At 41.5% G+C, this 21,331-nt stretch overlaps 1 protein-coding gene across 3 annotated transcripts in view; it reads right to left on the bottom strand.

Moving 5' to 3' along the window:
- The window catches only part of UVSSA (UV stimulated scaffold protein A), a 44,901-nt gene extending 30,128 nt beyond the window's left edge, over positions 1 to 14,773 (bottom strand). The window contains exons 1-6 of one of the 3 annotated variants that reach the window (XM_084204424.1): positions 14,544 to 14,773; positions 13,978 to 14,308; positions 10,520 to 10,640; positions 8,937 to 9,362; positions 7,753 to 7,862; positions 6,996 to 7,124 (exon numbers count right to left, since the gene is read on the bottom strand). In XM_084204424.1, coding sequence (XP_084060550.1) covers positions 6,996 to 7,124; positions 7,753 to 7,862; positions 8,937 to 9,362; positions 10,520 to 10,640; positions 13,978 to 14,308; positions 14,544 to 14,641 — 1,215 coding nt within the window. In that variant the 5' untranslated portion in view covers positions 14,642 to 14,773. Of the gene's footprint in view, positions 1 to 6,995; positions 7,125 to 7,752; positions 7,863 to 8,936; positions 9,363 to 10,519; positions 10,641 to 13,977; positions 14,309 to 14,497 lie in introns of all 3 variants that reach the window. The other 2 variants (XM_084204425.1, XM_084204426.1) reach the window with 2 other exon arrangements.
- Between the last annotated feature and the right edge of the window lie 6,558 nt (positions 14,774 to 21,331).

Raw genomic sequence — 21,331 nt, 5'->3', positions numbered from 1 at the left:
CCCAACACTTTGCCAAAGTACACTGGAGAATGAACATACCTTGCTCCAAATTGCTTTAGCAATATAACAACTACCTGATGAACCAGTTTTTCCCTAAAGCAAGAGTCTGTGAGGATTCTCACAGTCCAGGAGGGGCAAGCTCAAAAACTAGTGCAAAAGACTCTGTATCTTCATGAATCCTTTCAAAAAAATTGGTATGCCCAAGAGACCCAATGGATCAGCATGTGCCTTAATGGTTTCAGAGAGCAGAAAAAAAAGGCAGTCTAGAAAACTGGTACATTAGACAAAATTATTGCCTCAGGAAGATATTGCAAGGCAAGTTCAGTATTTCTTTAGCAATAGCCACTCAAGATGTGTCCTCAGATGTATTTTCACACCTCACTACTTGAGCTCCTACCATCCACCAAAATCGTGGTTGCATAAATCATCTTAATCCTTAAGCAGGTACATAAAAAAGTTCTCTTGCACAGCCCACATTTTTCAGAAAATAAGTATCACATTCAGGGAAGATGCAGCAGTTTTAGTTAAACTAGTGAAGGTTTCAAAGTCAAACAATAACAGGTAAATATATATCTCAACTGAATAAACCTAATTAATTACAGACAGGTAAAAAATTATTCTATGCAAGATACACACAACCTTACATGTATTTCTGATCGTGGATTTCAGGTGCAAAGACATTTCAGCTGTGGATATATTTACTTTCATATTGCTCATCAGCTAAATTTAAATGCATTAATATATGTTCAAGCCTAAAACTTTTCTTCCTTTTCCATTTTTATAAATACACATTTAGCAAGGTACCTCTATGAACCTCACAAAAAACAATCACTTCAATACACTATTTCCCCTTGTAAGGTAGGATGGATAAAAAGCAGGAAGCAAATTTATATCTCCTACTTAGAGAGTACACACTGCTCAGTATTCATAGATGAATCAAGGGAGATGACCCTTGGGCCTGAAAAACTTAAATACTTAACATAAGGGTTAACCTGATGATGGAGACATCCTCCTTTATTTTCCACTCTATTAGAGGAGCTCCAAATTGCATTGTGCGACCTGCGAATCACACAGGGCTCAGAGGTCGCCACAGTGACAGCCCCAAGAATTCATGGCTAGATCTGCATAACAAGATATTTTTAATAACTTCATAGCAGTGGCAGGCTGCATGGCCAGGGTAAAGCACAAAACACACCACAGCAACATTCAGCTCTTGGGAAGAAACAAAACCAACCAAACCCATCACCCAGCTGATCAGACACTTTAACAAGGGAGTGCTGTTCTGAGGGCTAATTTTACAGTGTTTTATTTTATAGCAGTCCTACATCCTACTAAAACTTAAAAAAATAGAAAGCTCTTTTAGCTGAAAAGTGGTCCTTCAACAGAAATAATAAGAACATGACAAACATGACAATAAAAACAACAGCAATTAAAACAGGAAGGAGGGAAGAGGGAGCATCAAGTACCTGTATGACCCAGGTAGTCTGTGTTTACTTTTACAGTCATGGTTGACCTGGCTTTTTTGATAAATATAACCTAGACAAAAAATCCAAACTATTTAAATGTTGCCTGGGCTACTAATTTGACCACATAAATATTAATAAATTTTACTATTTATTCTGACCACATTGCATGCTAACAATGTATAAAATCAGGTAAAGAACATCTTTCAGTAAAATGCTGATATAGAGATAAAATATTCCTATATTTCTCAATAGAAAACATACTAACAATCAACATCAAGTTATCATTTAAACCTTAAAATTAAATGCTTCCAGTTTTCATAGGGCAACTTCTTGTTAAGAGCTGGAGTTTTTGTTAAAAAGCAACACCTGGGGAAAAGACTTCTCTACAAAGGTGTCTCTCTTGCTGCATGGTCTGAGCATGCTTTAGGAAATGTGGTTTCAGGCACTATGAGGGATCACTGAGGACAATTACCTAACCCCCAGAAACAACTTCTCTAAAATGAACAAGAGAAAAAAACCTGTAAGGAAGTGAGTACAGGAAGCTGTTACAGAGAGCTGTCAGCAGGACTGGATTCTCTATGGCTACAGAAGCAGAAAAAGAAATCTAGAATTCAAGTGCAGCTCTTTTTTTTTTCCTTAAGCAGGCACTAACTTAACAAGAAGACAGACTTGAAAAGAGCTGGCTATAAAGCTACAAAATTATTAGGTAAAAATAACACATTAGAATTGCTAAAATGCCAAACTGTAGTTGAAAACATGGGGAAAAAAAAAATCAGCAAGTGTTGTAACTAAGTAATTGGCAGAACTCTTAGCTTCATTTAGAACATATTAAAATTTAAACCTTTTAATGCATCTTAGGACTAAATAATTAGCAGCAAATATTTAAATTGTAAATTTGTAACAATGTTCTGATATTCATATTTCTGAAAAAAATCTTACTTGTATTATAGTGAGGTTTGAGTATCAGGATCTGGAAAACACAAGGACAGTCTCCTCCAAATCTAATTATTAATGGCATTATTGAGTTCAACCAGATGTTTCACACGGATAAAATTAAGTACACGAATAAATCAAGATCCAAGCACATGCTTAGATTTGACAGAAGATAAGGAAAGGTGAAACAAAAAGTAATGAATACAGTTAATGAAAAACTATATACCCCTGGTTGTTAATGTAACTTGAAATTTAAAATTCAAAGTGTAACAGGTCTGTTAAATGATCCCTCTGCTGACAGACACATGAATGGGATGTTTCTCACATCATCTTTCCTCCTGGATTCTGTCTGCCCAAGTTTTAGGCAGCCTCAGTACAAAATCTTCCATGGCTTCCCAAGGTAAACACATAAGCATACTTTGAGTGTACAAAATCCAGCTAATGAGCTACATTTCTATTAACAATGTCAGGATTTCAAGTCTTTATGGAAAAGATGTAAGTGAAAGGTGGCATGCATGATTTAAAACATACTCGTCCTCTCTAAAATTGCAAGATCATTTGCATCTAATCAGCAGCAAATCAGATATTAAACAAGAAAAAAATTAAATTCCAGTATTATAAGAAAAGGAAGAAGACATTGAGAAACAAATCTCTATCTAACCAGAAAAAAAAAATTTAAGAACAATTTGATCATAAGTTATTCCTGCAAAGGAATTCAAAGTCTGGAAACAGTGTCCATTTAAACACCAATCTAAGCCAATAATTACAACTGTACTTTTACAATAATTCATACAGTCACGGATTAACTTGAACCTCTCTGGTGTTGCTGTCGTAGTAAGTTTACCTGGAAACACAGACTGAGCAGATGGCTGGCTCTGGATCAAGGTGGCACAGAGAAAAATGTGGAGCGTGCAGTTTGCACTCCCTCTACTGGGCACTGGAATTATCCTGAGCAGGCACTCGGAGAAGAATGGTTCCTGTCTGAGCACTCTGCTACCGTGAAATAAAAACCTTTTTACAGCTCCCACCCCCTTCACTTGGCTTCAGCCAAAACCCAGATTCACAGAAAAATGAATTTCAAAACCCTCAAAATGTTTATACCTTCAAAATGCATTTCCTGTTGGAAACCTGACTGACACCCAAACAAGGATTTAACTACAGTGAACATAACCTATGGGAGCACACAAAAACTCATTTGCCTTTAACCAATACAGGTAGTCTGTGATTTTTTTTTTTTTGTACTTTGAAAAAGTAACAGCTTGTAAAAAATGCCTTGACTTCTGATCTACTGGGAGCACAGCAGTGGGAATGGGGAATGTGTGGACTGGGCAACTGGGATGTATTTATAATTATAAAATCTGCTTCAAGGGATTTGTTTCTAGACAGTTAAAGGATAACCTTTGCTTTTCTATTCCCTCTCCTCCCACAGCTCCTGAGAGGCAAGCACAAAACACAGGCTGCTCAGGCTGGCAGTGTGTCACATAGAAATGATGGCCCTCCTTGTATTTAAGACTCTCTGATGGTTTGTGTTCTTCACTCTCATGGAGGAGAAAAGTAAAAGTGGTTATAGTTCATGTCACTATAAACCATTTTAAGTCAAAGTGTCTCACTGTATAAAGTTCTGTGCTTTCCTTCAAGAGACTTTATATAAGGGAAGTTCCCTAAACCTCCAGGAAGTTCTCCTGTGGTTTGAAAAGCAGTTTGACATTTTCATTTTTCAGTAAAGACAAATGTAAAAAAGAACTTCAGAGAAAGTAACTAGTGCTAATTGTGTAACAAGCCCTGACTGCCAAAGCACCTGCCTTGTGCTCTGTGATATGGAAAATGAAATGAGAAACAATGGAAAGCATGGATGTAATGATAAGGATTGCCAAAAGCACACACCTTGTGAACCAAGCATGTATTTCTTCTGTGGAATCAGGCCACATAGCCACCAATTTCTTGCTCTCAGTGTAATTTAGATCAAGCTACACTGCTGGTATATTCATATTAAACTGCAGCATCAAGACTTACTCCAGATATATACAATTATTTGCATTTCAGCCATATCCATGTGTAACTGATCAGCTAAAAGAGAGTAGCAATGACACATGGCAAATGTAAGGCACCTGAGGACCTTCCCTCTTTGAAGTGGCAATTTAAATCTCTGTGGGATTGAGAGTTATAGTAGAGTTCACAGTAATAAATCTCCAGTTTCACTGTCTCTCAATAAACCTTTCCCTTTATCAACTTTCTTGATCTCAGTTTGAGGATGGGTAAAGCCTTTACTCTCTCTGTTCCCAGACAGAACAGAAACAAAACACAGAATAGAACAGATGAAAAGGGGGGAAATCAGTGACCATAGAAGCATGGAGATTGAGCACGAAGAAAGGGCAAAAAGTCCCAGGAGAATGGGCAAGCCCAAGTCCCCAGCCAAGTTGCCAAGACCCTGTCACTCTGTTTTATATTTGCTAATTAAATAAAACCCCTTTTCCCCTGAAAGAATGGCTTGCTGTGGTGCAGGATGATAATGACAGTTGAAATGAGCAAGTACACAAACAATTCACCTTTACATTCTCCAGTTAAGGATACAGCTACCTCAGAGTGCAGAACTGCCATCCTATCCAAACACAGAGATGGCACAGACCACCCACAAACCAATCCCCATGGGACCCTCTGCACTCAGCCATTGATTCACACTCTCCCCTTCATCTCCAGCCGCGCTCATCTCCACACACGAGCGGGTCCAGCACTTGCTGGTCCCAAGTGCCAACAAATCCCATCTGTAAAGCTCTGGTAGGACAGGGGGGGCTGGGAGCCAGGGCTGTGCAGAGAACAGCCAGGCTGTCACTACTGCTTCTCTTGGCTTCAGAGATACAGAAGACAGCAAAACTGGCATAGCAAGAGCTCCAAGGATACCTGGACAAAGCCACAACACCTAATACAGGCAGCAATGCTCAAGTGAAGAGGAGATGTGGTGCAGTGTTTCACATGCTGACATGCAAATATTTGACAGATGGGGATTCAATAACCATGGCCTAAGAGATCCTGTTTATTTTGTTCTACTAGACTCCCAATTTGCCATGTTTTTATGTTTCAATAAAGTCATCTGACACATGAATAAAATATAATTTATGCAGTTTCCTTCTGCTGTACAAAGCTCTCTGTGTTCAGGTTATAAATTTAAAATAGCTCAGCAGTAACATTAAATTTGGTTATTTTCCACTGGAGAAAAACCCTAGGAATATTTATATATTGTTTTCAATGCCCAAGTTAACTCAGTCTGCATTGCTTCATTTTGAAAGTACTGTGAGCACTATGTGCTTCCTATCTTTTTGCCCCTTTTAGCAATGGAATTTATTAGTTTTCAAATTAATATAGATATTAGTTCTAAACATGCTATATAAGCATACAGACAGCATTGGTCACTCTCCTAAGTGGTAACAATAACCACTCTAAACACACACACATGTGCACATTCACACACACCCACAAAAATCAAGGCTTGAATGTCTTTTATATCTTACAAGAAATATAGCAACCAATATTCCATGCAGAGGTGCAGCAAATGAAGTCCTGTCAAGCAAATGGCAGGAATGACAGCAGATGTCTGGATTCCTTCATAGCTGGTTGCATAAAGGTAGCACACATATTTCACTGGAGACAAAAGCCTCTGACAAGACAGTCTTTCAGTACTTTTCATTCAGAGTTGGCATTTTTGACTGGTGTGGCACATCAGAAGGTGTTAAGATGATGAACCAGATTAATCTTGATTTAGCTTCATTTGTACAATGAAGGCAAAGTGTAAAACATTCAGTCATGGCTAAATGAGGCTACACAATTTAGCTCAAGGTGTTATGTCCAGATCAAATCCTTACAATCCAGTAAATCCAAACCAGACTCTACACTGGACTCTGACCCAAAACACTTACTTTTATGTCAAGCTATGCAGTTATTTCATTTCACCACAGCCAACAGAAATTAGTATCATGCAGCTCTGCTTTTTATCTACATGAACAGGCCACAAACTTCATTTTGGATCTGAATAATGTAATTGCTTTCAGCCTCTGTTTACTCACAAAGTCTACCTGTTTCACAAGAACTGTCACAGGTAGTTAATCTCTATGAAATAAGTTTGATGCTCTAAACTTTCCTATGATAACCTTAATCACATTACATGGTTAGTATAGAGTAAGTGCTACATAGCATTTGCTTTCCTGAACTGAGAGACTCTCGGAGTTTAGGAAATTGTGAAAGAACATGAGCAGTACAGCATCTATCAAGAAATACACACAAAAGAAGCTGAGGATTTAACAGTGTTACACATAAAGCAACTAAGAGGAAATAAAATCTGCATTTACCCACTTCTCTATCCTAAACAACAACAGAGATGCCTTAAAGTTTTGGTCTAATAACCAGGCTCCTGGAATATTAAACAGGTGTTTACTGCTCCTTGAGGGAAGCTACAATCAGCTGAATTAATGTACTTTACAATAAAACCTGTGTTGAAAAGTTTCCCTGGTTAGGGCTTAAGAGATTTTTCTGTGGATTTTTCTGTTTACAAGCTAAACTTTACTAATGGTCCTCTCTAGTAAAACAGAATTTTAAGAAACTCACCACTTTTCTTTTTCTTGTTTTAAAGGAAATGTCCATTTCCTTGTATTTCCTCATAGCAGTCTCCATTTTATTCTTGAGTTCAATGGCACGTCTTAGCCGATCATCACTGACTCCTGCTCTGGTAAGAAGCTGCAAACCAAGAAAACAACATTCTTATTTTCTTCTAGAAGTCTGAGCCAAAAAAAAATATTTCCAGTTTTCCCTAAACAACATCACAAATTCCTTTGTTGTACAAGTTACAACAACTAGTGAAGCCAATTCATTTTCTACCTATAAAAACTAATAAAAACTAGTGCAGCCAAAGGGAAAAACAACCTAATAAAAACTAACAGGAATTAGTGAAGCCAAAGAATGAACAACTATTACAAAGACCTTCTGAGAGAGCCCTCCAGTATGCCAAATTCCACTCAGGAGCCTCCATGACATACTGCTAACCTGATAGAGAGCTGTCTAACAAAAATAAGCTGTGTTTTACTTTAAGACTTTGCACAGAAGCCAAGTTTTACCTATCTTAAAAAAAAAAAAAAAAGAATTGCCTATGGGTACCACACCCAAGGCAGGTACCACATCCAACAAGCTCCTGCAGTGTCCTTTAGTCCACCCTTACTGAAATGGAAATACTCTCTAATTGTTCCTTTTTCTTTAACCTTCATTTCCTTTTGGTTCACTCTCCCCCAAGCTTTACTGTATCCCAGTCCTTGTTTCACCATGTTTTTATTAAAAAAATGAAGAAAAAATAATTATCTCTTTATCCCACCTGAATCCAGGACTGCACAGAAGGCCAGAACTTATTTCTGAGAAGTTTGTAAGCATCCATGACACTGTTTATGATGGCAGTATTATCTTCATTCTCTTGCACTTTTATATCTGCACAAAACAGGGGAAAAGAGTTAGTGCATGACATTTATGGTATCTTCACCACAGGAGCTAAAGAAGACAAATTACTCTAAGACATTTGATCACTTCAGGGAGAGTTACAAACATGAGAATGCTTCTCTGCTCAGTATTAATTATTCTATTACTATCCACACACTCTAAAAAGGAAAATATGAAAAGTGTTCAGTCCAACATGCCAGAAAGAGTTGTTAAGCCATCATTATGAAGGAATGACCAAATAAACCACAGACTTAGTTCAGTCTTACTATTTTCATTACTTGTCCCAAGTTCAAATGAACTGGGCCTTATTGCACCAATTTCTTCATATTCACAAAATAATCCCTACCCTGGTAGTAACAGGGACTTGATTGCCAGAGAAGCCAAGTATGCCATTATCCAAGTGAAAGTTATACTTTTCACCCATTGTCAGCAAACAGACGAAGCAGATATCACCTTTACTGTCTGTACATGGAATTCTCTTAGGACAGGAATTGTAAGAGACTTCCAAAACACAAACCTGATTTTTCTACAGGTAACTTACACTAGCAAAGTTATACAAAAATGGTGTAATCACTTGCTAGCAAAACTACTTACTTTCTTTCAAGGAAAAAGTTTCAGAAACACCCAATTGTAAGATTTTTAAATTAGCAGCTTATTCCCCAGCTACAGAGAGAAAGAGGTGAATAGCAAAGAAAAAGAAAATTGTATTTGATAAACAGACTGTTTTTAAACACAAAAGACTCATTATAGATTCTATGAAGTCCTATAATGGGCTTGCAACAACTATTACAGAAGTTCAGTCTTAGAAGGTAATTAATGAAATCTGCTAACCACACACAAGAATACCCAAAACTAAGAACAGTTACTAGAGGAACTAGGAACAGAAAAATAAAAAAAAAAAATTTTAAAAAATTACAAAAAAAAAAAAAAAGTGGTGTCCAGGAGTCCCAAAGCAAAGTGGTGTTCAGTAACCTCAGCACTTAAGTAACAGAAACAAAACCACAAGCACAAAACACTTCAGAGAAAGGCTGCCTCCAGCTACATGTCAGAAGTTTTTCCAGGTACCTGTGGAGATTTCAAGGTCTAAAGTATATTTATGTGAAATAAGCCCATGGTTCCTAACAAAAGTCTGGTAATCATCATCATTGAGATCAGGGCCACTGAACTGAACATCCAAGCGTGTGCCTCCATCCAGCTCTTCTTGCTCAGGTTTCTCATCTGCCTCTTTGTTTCCAGCAGTTGCAACACACTGAGAAACAGGAAGAATGTCCTTGCTGCAGCATGGCTGCTCATCATCCATGCACCCCAAAGAGGATGGGGTAACTTCCCCCTGGGAGGACAAGGGGGATGCAGGTCTGGCCGCATTAGCAGATGTTGGTTTGCTGAGCTCCGGGTCAATCTCGTTCACCCCAAAATTGAAAGGATCTGGCATCAGCAGCTGGAAACAGTTTTCCATCTCTGTCAGTGTATCAGCAATCTCTTGGGACATTTCTATCAAGACATAATTGTTAGATTGTTAGATACTGTGAAATGTTAATGTCTCCAGAGCAGACACAGAGGTACAAAGCAAATATGACTGCCAAAGGGGTAATCCATTTCACCAGTGACAACTGAGGCATACAGATCTTTCTCTTCTGCAGAAATGGTCCTTATAAAAGTGACAATCCCTAAGCAGGAAATCTAGAATTTCAGAATCTACATGCCAGACATGTAGAATCAGGGCTCCCCCTTTCCTTAGCCTCCCTAAAATTTCACTATGTAAAGATGACTCAAGTGCTTCATAGAATTAGAAAGAAAACAAGGTTCAATGAGATATTCTTAGTGATGTTGGCGGGTATTCATTTTACAGCCATGAATTTTATTGCTGTGTGTAGGAATAGCTATGAATGTATGATATTGCACAAAGAGATGCTACTGATACAAGTTACTTTAAAAAAGTTAAATCTCTTTAAAATTCCACTCTAGTGCATGAAAACATTTCCAGCATGCAGAATAAATGCAGGCACAATTGTATGCATTATATACATTACAGTGATTTAACTAAATAACCCTTTAAACTGCAGCATAATATACTTACTATCTCTGTTGTTCATTTCAGACAGAAATGTGTCTGTTATGCACATATTGCTCAAAGACTCAGGCCCCAGTTACATTTTCTAGCTGCACTGTGACACTTTTCACAGTTATCCTACACTGCATCCAGGATTCCTGTGCAGACCATTGCCTGTATTTCTGGAATACAGTGACTGTATATATAAGTAATGCCATAGGCCAACAAGGCATTGGGAAATCTGTACCTAACAGAAATTAAGTCACTAGCTCCAAAAAGTCTCATGATTTGTTTACTTGGGGTGATGCACTCATACTTTACTGAATTAGAGACTGGATCTTTACTTGATAACATTTTCTTTCTTTTCCATCTCTTCCTACTGAACTCACACGACAGTCATTTCTTTCCCCTGATATTCTTTAGGTGAGAGAAAGGGAGGGTTGAGCTCCAACAAATGCAGTATTTTTGTTTTCTGTGGTCAGCAATTATTTGGATAGCTATTCTCTCAATTTATTTTATATAACCTTAAAAAAGGTTGCTTTATAAATAAACAAAACAAACAAACAAAAAATGCACTAAAAGAAGCAAAGCAACCAACCTTCCATTTCTTTTTCAGTTCTTTTGACTTTTTCTTTGTAAATGTTCTCCAGTCGTTTTTGCTTCTCCTCTTCCCTCCTCCTTTCAGCCACAGTTCTGGCATGCACATCCTGAAAATCCACCTAAGGAGGAAATTAAGAAAAAAAGCGTATTTTTCTTGTAAGAAATATATAGAAAATCCATTTCCTAAGATCCTTATCTGTGGTGAAAAAGCCTGTAACATCAGCCATCAGCCAGAAGCTCAGCAACATTTCCTTTTATCTCTTCTCCCCCTTGAATCAATAACTGCAGCAATTGTGAACAGAGTTTTTACTCCTACTAATAAAGGACTATTGAGGATCAATGGCTTTCAAAAGGAAATCATAAGGTAGAAAAACAAACCCCTTAAACTCCTTAGATTTTCATATCCAGAGTGCAGGAACAAACAGGGCTTTGGGAGACTTCTGTCACAGCACTGGAGACAAGGAGCTAGGGAGAATGAGCAGGAAGAGACTATGCAGGGGAGATATTAAGATTACATGAAAACATCACACCATGTCCACCAAGAAATTTAGGAAAATTTATAAGCACTACAACAACTAGTGTGTATATATATATATAAAACTTACAAAAAGTACTTTGAAAGAAAGGAAAGTAAAAGAGAACACCTTCAATTTTATTAAGAAACACCTAATTTGTGATCTTAAAATTACATTGTTGATATTGAAGGGAAAAATATTCAGTCTTACTTCCTTATGGTTGAATCATAAACATTAATCTGAATAACTCAAAATGCTGTTTCTTAAAATATTAGCAATATTTGGGTTTTTTCTTTTTAGTTTGGTCTTAGAAGGGATTGAAAACACAAAAATTCACTCCTGTTTTAAAGAAGGGAGGCTTGATTGCATTAATGTGGAAGGAAACCCTTTTGAAAAACACAGAATTTCCTTTGATTGCTACCACATGACTTTTATGAACTGCCAGACAGACAATGCTGAGTAAGCCTGCACTTTGCTGATTCTGCAGCCCACAGACTCTCTTGCAATGTCTCCATCACAAGCACTCAGTGAAGGTTTGTCTTTCTTGCCACTGTTAGATGATCAAGCATTTCAACATCCACTAGTGGCTCTCAACAACCTACAACAAAGTTCTGGAGTCACACAAATGTTTTTATCTAGCAGCTGTCAGAGAAACTGGCATGGAGGGTCTCCATCAGTTTAGGAAATAGGCACACTCACCAAGCTGGTTTTTCAGTAGGGAATGGGTGGGCAGAAGGGTGGTAGGGGAAAGCTCTGGTTTCACCACCTACTGCAACAAGCAGATCACCAAAATGAGCTTTCCTGGTTTTCAGGACCTGATTTTTCTACAGGTTTGCAAAGCTCCCCACATAGAACTGGGAGAAACAGATGCACCCAAAGAGCAACGCTGCCCACAAAAGCAGAACAAAGATCCAGAACCCAGGAACTGCAGCCACCATTTGCTGCCTGTCAGACTGGCCTGCACAGAAAACCAGACACAGCTCCATCCCCCTAAAGCACAACTTCTGCCTCATGCCAGAGTACCTGCAGTGGAGTCATCTGCACATTCCTTCCCATTCTCTGTGCCAAAAGGACCATGAAACCTTTTATTGCTGGTCTGCAATTATGGAACTAAATGTTTGAGGAGCAAAAAACTGCTCAACTGAAAGGATGCCAAACAGCAGGCTGAGACAATTACTGCAACTTTTGTGAAAATATTGGAATACAGTAGTACCATACTCTGTATGGATCTGTTTGAAATCCTGTTCTGTAATTCCATCCATGCGTTCCTCAGCTACACAGATACTACAGTATGAGTCACACACCCATATATACAAACATTTAGAAATATGTGAAATATTTTTCCTCTTTCTACTTATTTTAAACTCTGAGATGGGACTTTGAAAACAATTACTTTCATGTATACTGAAGCATTAGTGCTCTTGAAGTCAAACATTTATAGAGGCACCTACTTGGTACCTATTACTACTGACCTACTAACATCAACAGAGGGGGGAGTTCTTTAGCTTTACACCCTAAAGGAGCAGCAGCTGTCATCTTCTGACTGTTTATAAAGTGATTTTGGTGATCATTGAGAAAAATCCAAGCAAGACCCAACTATGGACCACACACAGAGCTAACACTCCACCCAAATTGCCCCATACTACTGTGCCAAACCAGTAAAACTCAACAGTGATGTATTTTACTACAAAAAAGTAGTAAATGCCTCCCCAAAACTTCTGGTTGCTTCTCACACTTCAAGCATTAAACTGGCAAAAGGCCACTTGGCTCAAGTGTTTGAGTACAAGAGTTACCAAACTGAGATTGCTTCTATTGATATTAATGTTTGTAGAGGAGCTCAAATCCAGCTGCTCTAGAAAATAGCACAGCTTGTTCAAAACCTGGAGAGGGATCCCCCAGTTGTTACTGGGGAGGAGTCACTGACGCCAGGAATACAGACAGACCGGCCCCACTTCAGCAGAGCTGTTGAACACTTGTGTTCAACTGGGTGAAACTGTATTACATGTTAAAGCCCCCTTGTCTCAGTCTTGCACTTCTCCTCATCACTGTCATTTAGTTTTGTTCCTTTCTTAAACACGACAAGAAAGGATAATTCAAAGACAATCATCTTTTGTGAGCAGATGCCAAAATCTGTATAAAAAGCCAGCACAGCACAGTTCAGTAGGGAACACCATTAGCTTTCTTTGGAACCAGAACAACAGAAATACTTCAGGTATCACAAAAGCTTTTCATCTGCTGTTAGGAATCTGAATCTGCCTTTGTGAAGAGAAAGAAAATCAGTATGTTTACTGAAAGCCTGTTATTATCATTGTAGGTAGTGTGAATGCTAGAATAGTGCTCCAAATTTCACTGTTGCACCTCAGAAGGCAGACTAAAGCAGTAGAATATTCCAAACACAGTAACTTGAAGTGACATCTAAAAGCTAAGGTTTACATGAAATTTCTCTTTCATAAAAGCTCTTTACTGGCACAGTAACACTGCAGCTGAGGGTGGCAGACATGCCCACTGGCAAAGTTGTACAGCAAAGGGGACATAGAAGTCAAGCTAATTTAAACTAGCTATAGAAAGATTTAATAGCTGTTCATCCTCAGTTTAATGCATGACTATTACTGCCCTTCCTAAAAAAGCTAAACCTTGTGGCTCCAGTCAGGAATCAGTAGGTGAAAGCCAGCAGGTGAGCAAAACTTGCCCCCTGAAAAAGGCACAGCCCAGCCATGAGTACAAGACCAGAGTTTTAAATACCTACAGTACTGCAAGATGAACAGAAAGCCTGGAGTTTGTTTTCCAAAGACCATGCTCAACAGGAGGTCTCCTACAGGCCATGTTGCTTCCTACAGCTTTCTTTTTTTTTTTTTTTTAACATTTATTGGTTTCCATAATTTTAACATCTCCTGGTGATCATCACCAAACACCACACAGTGGAATAAAAAACGCTGAGTACCTTCTTGTTCTGCTTTAGGAAGTGGTATCCCAGGGAAAGCTGCTTGTAGGCCTCCCCATATTTCTCGTGCCAGTCCTGCACTGCCTTGATAGCTGCTTTCCTCAGCTTCTGCGCCACCTCCTTGGGCGGGGGAAGCGGCTGCTCGTGGTCTATGCCCACCGTGAGCTCCAGGAACTCCTGGAAGTTGGAGATGAGCATTGTCCTGAAATGGTGGGACCTGGCGAACAGCTCCTGCACCACCTGGAAGGCGGAGAAGCGCATCTCGGCGTGCTCCTCTCGGAGCCGCGTCAGCAGCAGGTGGTATGCGTGGCCGATGTGCTCCTCCGACGACCTGAGCACGGACAAAACGAAGAAAAGGGAGGGGGAGATATTTAAAAAGACGCTCAGCACGTAAAAACGTAAGCGTGGGGACGTAATTTATTTTAAATTTTAAGTGAGCAGCTTCTGTGCTGGCAGCACCCAGTCCCCACAGCAGGCCCCAGGAACAGCGCTCGGGGCGGCTCCGCCCGGGACTGCCGACCTGGGGACAACAGCGGGCCCGGCTCGGTCCCTCCCTCCGGCCGTACTTGCAGATCTTCTTCAGCTCCTTCATCCTGCCGGGCTCCAGCCGCGGCTCCCCCGAGGTGGTGAGCTCCTCCACCAGCTCAGCCAGGCGCTGGTCCATCTCCGCCGGCACCGAGGCACCGGAGCTGCCGGGACACCCGCCCCGAAGGTCCCTCAAGGCGGGGAAGCCCCGGCCGGGGACCACCAGCGCCGACGGGCCCGGCCGAGACTGGGTGGCGCCATCTTCCGGCCCTCAGCGGAGCCCCGCCCCTGAGGAAACCCCGCCCCCTGCGCGGGCCCGCCCCTTGCACAGGCCACGCCCACAAATACATATGCCCTTCGATGAGCCACGCCCACATAGAACCGCGCCCATCGAGCGCTGAGCCCGCGCCCCGCCCCGGAGACCGCGCCCCCTTGTGAGCCCCGCCCCTTTGGGGTGCGGCGGTGGTACCTTCCTCCCCCCTCCCGGCACCTACGATCTCCCCCGCCCACGTGACGTGCCGGCACCCGGAAGTGCGGCCGGGGAAGGGCGGGGGAAGCTTTAAAGGAGCCGCAGCCCGATTTTGTGTGAGGGGATGCTGTGTTTTACCCGAACCCCCCGGTTTTGTGTGAGGGGATGCTGTGTTTAACCCGGGCCCGCCGGTTTTGTGTGAGGGGATGCTGTGTTTAACCTGACCCCCCCGGTTTGTGTGAGGGGATGCTGTGTTTAACCCGGGCCCGCCGGTTTTGTGTGAGGGGATGCTGTGTTTAACCTGAGCCCGCCGGTTTTGTGTGAGGGGATGCTGTGTTTAACCCAAGCCCCCCGGTTTTGTGTGAGGGGATGCTGTGTTTTACCCGAACCCCCCGGTTTTGTGTGAGGGGATGCTGTGTTTAACCTGAGCCCGCCGGTTTTGTGTGAGGGGATGCTGTGTTTAACCCGCCTGGAGGGGCGAGCGGCCGCCACACTTCTCCATGTAATAGAGTCTATGATAAGCGCCCCTGCTTATCATAGAGTCAATTACACCTCCGAAGCATCGACACCAACAAAACACCACCGCTCCAGCCTTTCCTTAAACACCTCCCGGGGCAGCCCGTGCCAAAGTGCAATCAGCCTTTCTGTGAAGAAATTCCTCCTAATGTCAACCTAAACCTCCCCTGGCGCGCCTTAAAGCTGTCCTCTCGTCCTGTCGCTGTTTGCCTGGCGGCCCTGGCAATCCCCTCCTGGCCTCAGCTCCTGACAGGGACTTGCAGAGATCCAGAAGGTCCCTCCGAGCCTCCTTCGAGCCCCCCCAGCGCCCTCGGCCGCCCCTCGCAGCTCCGGTGCTCCAGAGCCTTCCCCCGCTCCGTCCCGAGCTCTGGGCGGCTCCAGCTCCTCTTGTCGTGAGGGGCCCGACCCTGGGCGCTGCTGCACCGCCACAAAAATGTCACAAAAGTGTCACAAAAGTGTCCTTGTGTGCCACCTCCACAGGTCCCGTTCTGTGGTGGGGCATCGTGAGGCTGCCCTGGGTTCGCTGCTGGCAGAACCTGCAGGTCGGGGTGCTCCGCAGACCCCCGGCAAGTACTGCTTAACCCCTAGGGATGAACGGGACCTTGCAGGTGCCTGCTTTGAACATCCTAAAGGAAAAAGACATCGAAACTGTCTGTTCCCGTTTGAGGGTGTCAGCTAATTGTCAGGTATTTCTGTTAATCCACAGTTCAGGGGCGTGTTGGAAGCCGTTTGTGTGGATTGGTGTTGCAGCTGCGTCTGCTGGATCTTGTGTTCGGGAAAGAGGGCACTGAACAATTTTCACTAGGAATGGACTTGTGAAAAATACGTGTTTTATGATTGGCTTTTGGCAAATATTAAAATGAATATTATATGTATTATGCTAGAAAGTTATGCTGTATTTTCTTAAGTAGCACGTTAAATATAGTTTTAGGTTATAACATAATATTAAAATAGAAGCTATGCTATGTAGGATACTTTTTTAAAAGAAAGAGCTCGCATAGAGATAGCAGCCACAGGACCCCTAAATCTTTCAGAGAAAAAGAATTTATTGCTCTCTTATCAGAAGAAACTGACTTCTTCCTGCCTTGCTTAGGATTCAGAGGAAGAAGCTGACACTGACCAGACAGAATCCTTTGTTTGAATGAAATTTATGTATCTTGTATGAGATGTGTGAATATGCAACAGGCTATTGTTTTTAAGGGTTAATCTTCTGTTAATGTGGGTCCTTTTTTGGGCTTATTTTGCCCAGAAAAAGGTACCCAGACTGTCTGTAACTCTTTGTTTCTATTGTCTTGTATTATCATAAATCCTAATTGTCCAAATTATTATTACTCTAATTATATTGCTATTTTTATAACAATTTTATTATTATTAAACTTTTGAAATTTTAAAAACAAGTGATTGGTGTTTTTCACATGGGCTCATGTCTTCAACCAGATTTACTGCAGTAAATGAATGCATAAATTTTGCAGTGGCTCTGCTATTTCTGACTCAATGCATGAAACCAATGACATCTTGCTTTTTAATAAGGTTTATCCTTTCCCCGTTGCCTTCCATCAAGCACAGTGCATTTCCATGTGAAAGTCATGCAGAGCAGCACAGCTCATCTGTAAAGTTTAGATCAGTTTTCTCTCTCACTGTTTATATCTATTTCTTTTCTTCATTTGATTGAAAGTGCCAGAACAACTGCTTTCTGTTAGGGTATGACTTGCAAAAGGAGCATTGCTGTGCTATCTGGAAATGGAATTTCAAAATGAGCCTCAAGCAACAGACTTCACATCTACAAAGGCACTGATTTCATACTTTTGCATAATGTTTAAAGAAATCCCTGCAAGGAGCCATATGGTTTTGCAAAGAATCAGTTGATGAATGAATGAATGAGTGCTGAGTTGTGTAACTCATTCATGATAGTTCCTTAGGCAAATCCCAATGAGAGCCAGGCTATTTATTTATTTATTTGTTAAAATCAAAGACAATTACATAAAATTGTGTTGGCTGAAGTTGCTGAGTCTCCTTTTCCCTTCTACTTTTTAATGAACATGGCAAATATCCACCATTCAATTATTTCCATACTCTCTTCATCTGGACCAGCCTGATAAAAGGCTGAAGGGAGCCTGAACACTAAAAAATTCACTCAGCTGCAGAAGTCACAAACCTTGCACCTGCACTGATGTTCCCCAGCTGGTCTGGGCTGTTCCATGGAGGGAAACACAGAACACTGTGGAGTGCAGAGGGAGGGCTGAACACCAGCTGGCATCCCTGCAGAGCCTCAGAGTTCACTGGTTTCTTTTGTTTACACCTGGTTTCAGCAAAGCCTGGCTCTGTAGCTGCATGTTATGGGGATTGTTGAATCAAAGAGTTGCATTTCTTATGTCTGTACTGAGACATCAGCAAGAGCAACGTGGTGACACTTTGTGAGTGCTCCAGAGTGAGTGACACCTTGCAGGAGCACAGACTCTTCCAGAAGCACTGTCCTCCCACCACCTCTCCAGAACCCCCAAAGCCATCGCAGTTGGCAGGAGGCGTTTGCAATGGGGATGTTCTCCTGCAGGAAGGTATCTCCAGACAGGACCAGCTGGTCCATCCAGAGGTCATCTGCAGTTGGTCCAGTACCTTTGGCCAAACCTGTAGGCAAAGAAAAACTCCAGAATTTTGTCCACTGACAATGATCGGGTCTGGGTGTACTTACTTTAAAGAAGAACAATTTGTTCCATCACAAATTTAAAAGGTAAAACTGGTTGCTCTAGGAAGGATTATTTCAGACTTTGTGCAATACTAAATTATCTGGCTTAGTTCTTTTTATGAAAAAAACATCTCAGTAGGATACAGTTCCACCATTTTACTGGATGATTCTTTGCCAAGGCTTGTTTTCCAGCTTTGCAATAAAGGAGAATGTCAGTCAAAAAGAAACCCCCCATAACTTTTAAGAGAGCTGTATTCAGCTTAATGACATGAAATTAAAAAGGAGGATTTCTTTCCCTGCCAACATGGAACTTAGGCAAAGAAAGGCTTCCCTACTAATAATTTACAGTTAAAATAACTTTCATTTCAGGTCTGAAGATACAAAACATGATAAACACTTACATTAAATTGCCACAGATTTTGTGCCAATTGGTTTGTAAAGAAAATGACCTATCTGAGCTGAAGAGATGCTGAACCAGCAGTTTGAGTTGAGCGAAAGGGTGACAGATATTTCAGAGCTCTGAATTACCTTGTAAGGGGTAAAGTGTATATTTAAACAGATGTTCTCAAAGGGGAAATAGCCTATTCACGAAACCATCAATAATGCAAGGCCAAAGGTGCTTGGTGACCTCCTCTAATTATGTAAAATAGTGACTGTGGCAACCTTTCAGCCTACTGTAACATTTTATGATTCTGTCATAGGAGGAGATGAATGAACCTGCTCCGGGTGGTCTAGATCACTAATTAAATATCCACTTGTGGGTTGGAGGAGCAGCATTAGCTGTAGGAGAACCATCACAAATCAAGCAGTACCTTCCTACACATAACTTGTATTCATGTCCAGAATAATTTGAAAAAATGATCCTACAGCAATTCCTGAAACTCCACACCAATGTGGGCACACTTGATTAGTATCAATGAAGGTAAATTGTTTCTTTCTTCACTGGAGTATCTGTGCAGACTCAAAGTGGATGTTAATGAGCATTTTCCTGTGTTAGACAATATATATCCACACCAGGAGTTAACATTTTTACAGGAATGCACCCAAAAATGACCAATGCACACCCCACTGCACTGCACAGGGGTGTCTGTGGGGCTCAGGGGCTACCAGCCTTTAAGGCAGGGCTCAGATCAGATAGTGCAAAAAAGGAGCATCTTCAAGGTTGTTAACATGTCCTAAAGGAGACTGCAGAGGAAAAGAAGACCCCCAAGGCTACCAAAAGATGAAATCCAGCCCAAATTCTGCATGAAGACCCTCTGATGCTAAATCACACAGAGACAGAAATGGCACTCTGCTGTGTGTGTAAATACTGTTTTAACATTTGGTGTTAGCAGAAATTCCTTAAACAACCTGAAGGGACTGGTTTGGGTGCCACAGCGACTCACTGCTGGTGCTTTTAGAAGCTCCTTCTGCCTGAGCTGTCCCATCCTTGGGGAGCCTTAGGCTGTAGCAGAGCTGCAGTTACTCAAGCTGGCTTCTCCAAATGAGAAACTGCATGGAGCAGTCTCAGATGCCCAAATGAATTCCTTTTCTCTTTTTCCCTCAAGGATGTGGAAAGGAGAGAACTGCTCTGAAGCTGCTGAAAGCTGCAGTGCTGCCTCCAGTTCAAGGGGAGTGAATCCCATTCCCAAAGAGGAACTGCTGCTGCTGCCTCAGGCAGGGATGGGTGCTGGGTCTGTGTGTGTCACACCCCACTGCACAGGCACTGTCTGCTCTGGGCTTTGCCCTTGCAGGTTCCCTGTCCTGCTCCTGCCCCAGGCAGCTGGGACACACAGTGCCACTGCAATCCCTGGCTCACAGCAGTGAGGCCTCAGCCATCCATCCCAATCCACTGTACCCTCAGCACCAGGACATGCCCAAAGGAGCCTGCTCTCAGCCCTGGTCAGCATTTCCATCATCTTTTATTTGCAGCGAGCAAGAAAGCCTCATGGATCAAAAGGAGCTTTTCCAGGGAATTTCTTTTACTGCTATGATAAAAGAATGCCTTGTCTCTATGAGGAGATTATTTATACAGGTTGGCTTTGGCAGGCAGGAGGAAAGTCCCTGTCTTGAGGAGATTACAAGGCAGTCGGGACAAAAATAGAGTGCAAAGACCACAGTTTGAGAGGGAAGGAAATGCTGAAGTGTAACTAAAAGGAAGAAGAAAGTGTCTTGAAAAGCAGGAGGTATCACGTCTTGCGAAATGTCTGTATCTATTTATTTATGCTTTTAAGGAAGTGTGTTGCACTCCTATGGCTCAATACCTAAGCTGGAGAAGAATGGGAAAATATTTTTTCATATTTCATGTATTTGGACCCCTTTGCATGCTCTCAGTTTCTGCAGTAAGTGTGTCACAACACTTCCACTGACCAATATTCTTTTAGATTTTGCACTGCTGGGATTCTTAAATGTTTCACAATTTTTTGGGGCAATTGAACCTCAGTACAGCTTGGAATGAGACTTTCAGGTACAGCCAGCACATATGATCCCATCCCTTGAGCAGCAGCACCTCCTGCAGGGTGATCTCAGCGGTGTTGCTCATGCACCCACCCCTATTCTGTGTTTCACCTTGTCTCACCTGAGTGCTAAAAAGCCTCTTAAATTAATAATTCCTGATTTTCCTCTTTGCACAAGTCATGGTGGTAAAATTATAGCAAATACTGAAAAAGCAGTATTTGTGGTGAACATTGCTCGGTAAACCGTACAAGAAAATTCTCTTCATATCTTTGACATCCAGTTCTGCTCCAGGTGATGGAACCTGAATTCTAGTCGAGTATGGGGTTTAGTTTTTTGAGATGGAAACAAAACTGGCAGGCACTAATTTCAAGGTATATTTATAGGGATAGTAGAGGAAACTGCACTGGCAGCACTGGTCTGAGCTGGGTCACTGAGAGCCTCTGCTCAGTTGAAATCACAGAAAATCCCCTGTCACTGCCTTTGTCACTGCATTCCTGCATGGGCACAGAGGCACAGCCCCTGAGAGGCACGGCCTCCTGGCTGCTGAGGGAAAAAGTTCCACATCTATTTAGAAAGTGTTTTATTTATTTAATAAAAACCCCTAATACACAAACAAACAACAACAACAAAACCAAACCAAAAAAAACCCTAACCTAAAGCTATGTCTTTTTCAGGGAAAAAAAAATATTACTTAAGCTCAGAGAGCTTTGAGAAATACACTTTTC

This window comes from Fringilla coelebs (assembly GCF_963513975.1).
Source record: "Fringilla coelebs genome assembly, chromosome: 4".
Taxonomy (NCBI): domain Eukaryota; kingdom Metazoa; phylum Chordata; class Aves; order Passeriformes; family Fringillidae; genus Fringilla; species Fringilla coelebs.
This window is presented reverse-complemented; position numbering and strand designations above follow the sequence as displayed.